The 9039-nt window shown below is 45.5% G+C and overlaps 1 protein-coding gene across 4 annotated transcripts in view; it reads left to right on the plus strand.

Annotated features, from left to right (window-relative positions):
- The window catches only part of ZNF423 (zinc finger protein 423), a 423634-nt gene that overhangs the window by 268623 nt on the left and 145972 nt on the right, over positions 1–9039 (plus strand). For all 4 annotated transcript variants that reach the window (XM_027869809.1, XM_027869812.1, XM_027869811.1 and 1 more), the window contains one exon: positions 882–966. In XM_027869809.1, coding sequence (XP_027725610.1) covers positions 882–966 — 85 coding nt within the window. The remainder of the gene's footprint in view (positions 1–881; positions 967–9039) is intronic.

Consider the following 9039-nt stretch of genomic DNA (forward strand, 5'->3'; position numbering starts at 1 on the left):
TTGTGATTCCAGAGAACGTCCACATTACCCTTAAGGCTCCAACGTGGCTACCAATCTCCCTTTTCCAGTTTGAATAAGCGATTTATACAATTGCTTCTTCTTTCCATCTTCCACTTTCTGTGGTATAGTCTCAGTGGGCTGAAACTGTGACATAGGCAACGTAGGAGGACAGACAGGGAAAGTAATGCCACTGTCTCAGCTTTGCAGATGTGGTCCACAATGGGAAGGAGCTTTGCTTTGCCTTAGGACAGGAATTATTTACTTTTTTTATGTCACAGATCTCTTTGGCAATCTGGTAAAGCCTATGGACCCTTGCTTAGAAAAATACATCTAAATGTATAGAACAAAACATAGGATTATAAAGGATACATTTTATATCAAAATGTCATTATTAAAATATTAGAATAATATTAGAACAGACTCCAAGATGAGAATTTCTCCATTTTATTTTGGGAGAGAGAAAAGGTGGCCAAACCATTGATTCTGGTTTCTCTGCAAGCAGTCCATCCTCCCTAGGTGGTTGTCTGTTTCTCTAGTGCATCTCTCAGCATGGGCTTGTTTTAATGTAATGATGCTATGCCACTGTAGGCCCTATGGGCCAGTCCTCAGGTTCTCAAAATAGGATCTTATTTTGGGATCTAATGTTAACCAATTCAGGTAAGGAGTAGGTTCCCCTAAAGACACCAGACCCATTAGAACCTGGCAGGTCTTTCTAAACAGCTGTCAGAGCTGGAGAGCCTGGCTGGTGATTTGGCAGAAATCTACAAGGCAGAGGAAGGAGATGGGATATGTCTGGCATTTGACAGTTGTTGGACATTAACTTTGCATATTTCTGCAGATATGGCCACACTCTAATTTCTCTTTCTCTTGTTTTTAAACAGAAAAAGACATATCAGTGCATCAAGTGCCAGATGACCTTTGAAAACGAAAGAGAAATTCAAATCCACGTCGCCAACCATATGATTGGTAAGAAGATGTTTTAGCTCACTTCCTTTGCACCTGCTTCCTTGGTATCTGAACCGTTCTGGGGTCACTTTTAGTCTACTGACGGGTGTCATTGTTGCGCCTGTTTCCGAGATATCTAATGGCGGGGACGTGGGGAATGGGGGAGGGAAAGTATCCATGCTGGAGCTCTCTCTCTTTCCATCTGAGCTGTCTCATGCCACTTATGTGGCAATCCAACTTTTGATAATATCTTCCATTTTCTAGCAGAACTTTCCCTCTCTCCCTATAAAAAGTACTTTTCAGTTGTCAACCACTTAGGGGCAATTACGCTCCAATTTTGTATGTCATGACATTGAATAGATTTAACTGCTCGCATTTCCTGGCTAAATGTGGCGAATTCCTCAGGCGCATTGTCAAAACAGAATGCTTACAAAGTTATTTCAGTACTTTTTCTTTTCAAATGGTCCCAGACTTCTGAAAGTTCAGCTTTCCTAGATGGGGAGCTTTTAAAGAGGAAGTCCTCACGGCTTCCCAGCTCAGCACGAGGGTAACAAGCTCTGTAATAAAGTGTTATTGTAGTCTAAAGGGTTGTGTCCACTGCGCAGTCACAGAGTCCCCTTTCTGGTCAGTGCTAAAGGAGTGTTTTTCCTCTCGGCACAGAGGTTATAAATGTACGAGATGGCCCGGGAGGTCCATTTATTTGTATGAGCACACCACAAAGGGACTACCTGAAAACCTGGCACTCTGGGCCTATGGAGGCTGCAGAGTCTTCAAGGCTCAGGCCAACCTTCCTGCTCCCTATCCTGTTACTGGGCAGTCTTTATCACCCATAAAATAGAACTAGTCTCCTGGAAATTGCTCGGCCACCACCCCTGGAGTCTCTCTCTGCCTACCTGCGCAGTTGGACTTCTTGTAGTGGGAAAAGCTCATGAATATCTGAGGGGAGTGGGGAGTGGGATGAGTGGAGGGGTGGGAGGGGGCAAGCCCAGTCAGGGGCCAGACCAGGCAATAAAGCTCAGGGCTGCTCACGGAAATTGTGACTTTTTAATCTTTGGGGTTCTTTTTTTTTTAAGCACCGGCTGCATAATGAAAAAGAATATATACACTGTCAGTCACCAGACTGCTCAGAGGGCTTTCAAGGGAGTGTCAAGGAGGTGAAGATGAAGATATCTAAAAATGTTTGCTTTTGTAGCAGGTGTTAATGTAATCTCTTGTTTGTAAGCATGAAGGGTGAGAGCCTTGCTAATTGGACCACGGTGATTTCAAAGTTTTTTTTTTTTCATTCTTCTCCTCTCCCCTCTCTTTTGTTACTAAACCTGAAAGGGTTGAGGCTCCTTGGGCAAAGGGAGGGATATTTCCTTTTAACTTGAGCTGTGGGAAAAGAAGGGATTGGGACAAAAAAAAAAAAAGGAAAATGCGGTCTCCAAACACAATCTGGGTTTAAGATGAAATTCCTCCTATGTTGAATCCTGGGCAATCTACAGTCACTTGTTCTCTATGCTTCCTATACCGTTCAGGGCTATGGCAAAATGGAGAGACCAGTACGTTGTCTCCTTCTTAATGATCCATTTGGGAGGCATGTTGCATTGGCAAGGGGGAAAGTGTTCAAAAACCTTCCTAATGAAAGGTGGACTTGTAGAGGTAGATCTAGGACCATAGAATGTCAGAACTCATAGAGGACCTCAGAGACAACTGGAAATTTATGGTAAAATGACCAATGGTCTGACCCAAGTGATCACTCCCTCCTCGGATTTCTCTCGTCATTTTGCCTGAACATCCATTCTTTTGCCTCTGTTGATAGGTACTTGTAAGTGGGTCCTTTCCCTCCGTAGACTGGAAGTTCCCTGTATGGCCCTGAGTCATGTCTTGTCTGTGTCTTAGGACATAGAGCCTTACCTGTAGGTAGTTGTAAATAATCTGTTGAATTGAACAGAGGTGAACTGCCCAAGGTCACACACCTGGTTTAGGACAGAGCTAGAGAAAACACCCAGATCTCCTTTACCCCCCCACCCCCAAGTCTTTATTCCTTTTTCTCCATAGTATTACCTCTCCTAGCCACTTGGCTTAGCTCTGCTGTATAGAATCATTAGATTTTCAAATTTGAAGGGATATTACAAGTTAGTCTTCCTCCATTTGCAGGTGAGGAAATTAAGATACAGGGAAATAAAAGGAATTGTATTTGTTCTGTATGAGAAGATGGCCCAGTCTCATGGTAGGGAAAGAGGATAGGTGGCTAGGCATTGGTACTCTCATTGTATGAGATGATAAGGAATGCTTCTAGGATATATTGGGAGGGCCTTCTTTGATGACCTCTTGGGAAGACTTGGACAAGAGGTGCACAGATTAGGTAGGCATGAATGATCAGTGATTTGCATCTTGGAAAAAAACTCCCAAGTCAATTTGTGTATATAACATGCTTAAATGTGTACATGTTGTTTCTTCAAAAGAATGCAAACTCATTGTGGGCAGGGACTTTGACTTTTTGACTTTTTTTATCTTTTGTTCAATGTTTAGCACATAGTACTGGCTTTATAATTGCTTATTGATTGATTGCCCAAGGTAACATTAGGTCGTTGGTGGTGCAATAGTTAGAGCTCTAGACCTGGAGTCAGGAATATTTAGGTTCAAATCCCATCTCAGACACTTAACTAGCTGTGTGACCACAGGCAAGTCATTTAACCTCTTTCTGCCTTAATTTCCTCATTTGTCAAATGCAGATTATAATAGCACTTGCCTCTTAGGGTTGTTGTGAGGATAAAATGAGACAATCTTCGTGAAGCCCTTTGCAAACTTTTTTTTTTTTGTGAGGCAGTTGGGTTTAACTTGAACTTGTGAACTTGCCCAGGGTCACCCAGCTGGTGAGTGTCAAGAGTCTGGTCTGAGACCAGACTTGAACTCAGTTCCTCCTGACTCCAGGCTCAGTGCTTTAGCCACTCAACTTATTCCCCTGAAACACAAACCTTTAAGTACTATATAAATGCTAGTGATGATAATGACAATGTCAACATTGGTGTCAGTGATATGGGAAGTGACAGATATGGGATTCAAACCCAGATCCTTTTATTCCAAATTCAGTGCTTTCACCATTGCACCTTTACTGTCTCAGATAATTTTAGGGTGTGTGTGTGTGTGTGTGTGAATGGATAAAGCATTTATTAAGCACTTAGTATGTATAAAGCACTGCTCTGAGTGCTGGAGATCCAAATAGAAAAGCAAGGCAGTCCCTGCTGTCAAGGAGCTCACCTTCTACTGGGGGAGACAATATGTAATAGATGGTTTAACTGCAAGTTAGATGGACAAGTCTCGTGGTCCTTAGAGTGGCAAAGCAGATATTACTGCCTATTTTTTAGTATCATTCCAGATGATAAAATGATGTTACTTTCTGGTGGTAAGCCATTTGGCAGCACCAAAGATGTTGGTGGCAAGACGTTTCTTTTTCTGTGCCTTCGTTAGCTGTGGCTGTAGCCCCTGCTGGAGCAATTCCCAGGCTGTAATTTGGCCGGGGATGCTTCAATGGATAATGGCTGAGAACTTGGGGCTGGAAGCAAGACTCTTGGGTCCTGGGGTTTCTCCCTCTGGAGCTGAGGGGAAATGATGGCCAATGTGATGGTGGTGGTGGTGGTGGTAATGGTGATGATGATGGTTCAACTGTCTTCTGTAGTGAATAGAATATTACACTTGGAATCAGGAAACCCGAGTTCAAATTCTGCCTCAGATCCTTACTAGTTACATGACCTATGCCAAGTTATTTAACTTCTCTTGGCCTCAGTCTCCTCATATATAAGATAGAGATAATAATAATGCCATCCACACAGGGTTTTTATGAGGATCAAGTGACATAATATATGTGAAGCATTTTGCAAATCTTAAAAGTACCATATGAATGTGAGATATTATTATTGTTGTTATTTTTACCATTTGAATGAGGAGTAGTAGTTGTGGGAAAAAGTCCACTGTTGTGCTTGAATGAGTCTACCTAAGTCTGGGATGCAGAAAGCATGGAAACAGGTAGAAATGCTGGTCAGGACCTCAGAGTTCTAGGCAGGCTATCATGGGAGTCCTGACTGCAGCTTGGGGCTCCTAGGGTGGCAGGCAATAGGGAGGTAGGCTCATGTCAGGGTAAACTTTAGGATCCCTGACCTTGTCAGTCTTTTGACATCATCAGTGGTGAAGGCATCACACATGCTTAATTTGTGATTTTGCCCCTCCCCTACATGTGCCTTCCTCTATCCCACCACTTAGTGCCTTGACTCACGAGATTTATTGTGCCTCTAGTATGTGAAAAACCAGTCAGCCCCTATCTCTTTAGTGCTTTGAAGTTTACAAAGAACCTTCTTCTTGACATCCCTGTGAAGTAGGCAGTGCATGTATTGTGACACTGTTATCCCCATTTTTCAGATAAAGGATATGAAGATGAAAACAACATACATGGTCCTTTTACTTATGGAATGTGTAGGCTAGTTGGAGAAGATTCATGTGCACAAATAATTACAATTCAGAGCAGCATGTGACAAGTACCAAAGGAGCAGTACAGATAATTGGTAGTGTAGCAAGCAGTTCAGAGAAGATTCTTGTGGGCCGTAGTCTTCTCAGAAAGCTTCATGGAGGAATAAGTTTGGAGTTTACCCTTGATGGGTGGGTAAGAGTTGATTCGAGTAGGTGGAGAAGAGAGGGAGGACATTCTCAGAGTGGGGGCAGTGGCATGAGCAAAAGCATGGAGGTAGGAATGAACATGGTGAGTTCAGGGGATAACATGGAGGCCAGGGTGGCAGGAGCTAAAAGTTCGTAGAGTGGAGTTGGAGGAGCTAAGTCTGGAAAGCAAGGTTGGAGCCAGATTGAGGAGGACCTTAAATGCCAAGCTGAGTAGTGTGTATTTTATTTGACAGGCGATGGGGAGCTCTGAGAGTTTTTTTTTTTAAGCATTCTAAGCATTCTTAGAACTATACAGGGGGAGAATAGCAAGGAGCCACATTTCGGTGGAAAGAGCACTAGGCTTAGGATAATTGGGTTCAAATCCCAGCTTTCACACTTCACTTACTGTGTCGATTTTGAGTGAGTTGTTTAACCACTGACCCTCAATATCTTCATCAAAAAGAAACAAATATGGAGATAATAAACTGTGTGCTATCATTCTACAAGTTTCTTGTGTGGAAGCACTTTGTAACTATTAAGGCTCTATAGATATGTGAGTTCTTATTATCCAGTGCCTTGCTCATCAGAGTTTAGTAAATGTTTGTTGAATTATCCTGGTAGCCAGCACTGGATAGGGAATAGAGCACGGAGGGACCAGACGTAATAAGACTAATTAGGAGGCGGGCATGCGATATTAAAGGCCTGCATTATGTGGTACAATCTGACTGGAAAGGAGGGAGTGTATTTGGGAGACATTGAAGAGGAGGTGAGAGAGCTTAGTGTTTCATTCAGTATGGAACATCAGTAGCATCTGTTCTCTGCTCAGGCCTAATCTGATGTCAGTGTTGGTTGGAGGTGGTGGTAGAATGGGGGAGAGTAGGGGATTGGGTGGTACAGATGAAGAGGATGGAATAAAGGAAGATGTGAAACAGAGGGAAGGGATCCCTGGGTGGGAACTCTGGGGCTGAGTGATGGTTCCCACTTCTTTCCTTTGCAGCTAGGGGAGACATTGACAAACATTCTCCTCCCCCCATCCCCGAAGCTCTGGATTCCCCATGGGCCATTTCCCCCATATAAGTGGTGGGCCAAGGCTCTTCTCCCCAGCTGCATTCCCACCCCCACCCCCAAGGTTGGGAAGGCCAGCCTCAAACTCACTGGGATAAAACTTCCTCAATATAAGCCAGGGGACTTAGCAGAGTGGCTCCCATGAGCTGTTCACAAGGGCCTGCGTGGCCATAGTCTGGCCCTTGGCAGGCTCTGCACAAACACAGGGGGCACTTAGGGTCTACAGCCGCCCTCCCTTGAGGATCCAGGCTGCTAGATAATTCCCCCAGGAAAAGCATAAACGTTTCATTTTTATATCAGGGCCTCTGCATGGGTTTGCAGCCTCTGAGACCCCACGAGTTATGATGACTCAGGGACATGTCTCCTTGGAAACATTTTTTCCCCTCCCTTTCCCAGTCTTCCCTGCTGTTGCTTGGGGGGTGAGGGGGAGGAGGGTTGGTGGGAGTGATTTGGAGCTGATAGAAAGGGAAGGGTCTTTTGAAATCTTTTCAGCAGCTGGGGTCGCCTTTGAAATATTTCCCTCTGCAAAGAATGGGGCTTTCCCCTTTCTCAGCCTCCCCCTACCCTTTGAAATGTTTTTTAGACTGGGGGGAAGCCCAGGCCCCTCCCCACCAACAGGCATATCAAAAACTTGGAGCAGTTCGGCTGTCTCTGTTCTGCCTGCCCCCCTGTGGGGATGCCCTGGCTCTGGTGAAGGCCTCCCTCTTCTCTACCTCCCACTGCCTCTGATGTGCAGGCTCCATCAGATGCCTAAAAGGATGGGCCCCCCACTCAGAAAATGGCTCCACGGGAGGCAAGCCAGCCCGGTTAGCCGCTGAGAGCCACACAAAGCTCTCACTGTGCCCCTGGACGCCTGGCGGTCTGAGAGAAGCCTAGGTCTGGCCAGGAGATGGCTGCCCTCCCCAATCTCTGCAGGCTTTCTTGAAATATTGTTGTTGCTTGTATCCTGCTTTCTGTCTGCCCCCTCCCATGTCTCAGAATATACAGAATGATGGGGTGACCAATGTTTTGTGATCACATGTGTACGTGTATGTATCTAAGAGCACCTGTGTTCAGATCCTATACCAAGAAATGCAATTGCCTATCCCCACCAGCATGTTACAAGCCCAGCTGCAAGTGCTGGAATGGATAGAACATAAAAACTGGACCCTCTGATAGGTTTGTAGTGGGAGTGGTGGAGTGCAGTGAAGCTATGTGGGGAGAGGGTCAATCCCATATTGTTTCTTGGAGTTGCTTCTCTCCTAGGTATCTGTTGGGAAGGGCTGGGGTCTGTTTAGTGGCCTGAGAACTTATCCTTGAAATAACTAAGCTCACAGTGACCTCGGGTTCAGACCTCTGGGGGTGAATCAGCCTTCTAGGCCCTTCCCTTGGAAGGGACAGGACTAGAGTTTTAGCTGTGGAGGCTTCCCAGTCCCCTAGGGGAAGTGGAGAGGGAGGGGCTTGGGCTGGGAAAGTCCTTGGGGAACTTCGTCAGGGACGTTTGCCCCTGATGTCCTTGGAAAGAGATTCTGGGAATATCTGGCTGATGGCCACGGGCAGTGGAGAGCCAGGAGTGTCCCGGTGGGACATTAGTCATTCAAAAAAAGTTATTTTCTTCATCTTGTTGGCTCCTTCTTTCCATGTCTGTTTGCTCAGTTGTTCATTGGGTACTGATATTTGAAATCAGGGGCAGTAGAGGCAGTGGGAGAGGGGCAGTTAAGCGTGTTTTTGTTTTGTTTTTTTTTGTGGGGGGGGAGGCAATTGGGGTTAAGTGACTTACTCAGGTCTCATAGCTAGTAAATGTCTGAGGTCGGATTTGAACTCAGGCCTTGCTGACTCCAGGGCCAGTGTGCCACCTAGCTGCCCTGAGTCAAGGGGTCTTTTGAACAGTGTGGGGAAGGCAAATGGGAATAGACCATTCTCTTACCCTTCCACCCCTTGGCATCAAAGCCATGTTCTCATGTGTCCTATTCCTCTTTCTTCTTGGCTGCCCATGGGGCATAATGGTCTTTTCCTTGGTTATTTCTTGGCCTTGGTAGGTATGTGATTGTATGTGTGTGTGTTTGTGTGGGTGGGTGTATCTGTGTCACAGCTGGCCCTACACTCCCAAACTCTGTGTGAGGGAGAGGGGAAGGAGAGAACTCTATTGCCTTCCAACTGTTCCAAGGAGCACTTCCCTGGAGATTTTGCAAAGGGCTTTGCAGATCTGGGATCAGCCCTCCCCACCATTGCCTCATCTCAAACCCAAGTTTAGGGTTAGGCTGAAGGCAGTTTTGGAGGGGTCTGATCTGTTGGCCTGATTGAGGGAGTCTGAAAGTTTGGATCATGAACTAAGGTCCAGCCCCAATGCACCAACAACAGGGATCTACAAAAATGTGTGTGTGTGTGTGTGTGTGTGTGTGTGTGTGTGTGTGTGTG

This window comes from Vombatus ursinus, unplaced genomic scaffold (assembly GCF_900497805.2).
Source record: "Vombatus ursinus unplaced genomic scaffold, bare-nosed wombat genome assembly UNPS02014793.1, whole genome shotgun sequence".
In the NCBI taxonomy this organism is placed as follows: domain Eukaryota; kingdom Metazoa; phylum Chordata; class Mammalia; order Diprotodontia; family Vombatidae; genus Vombatus; species Vombatus ursinus.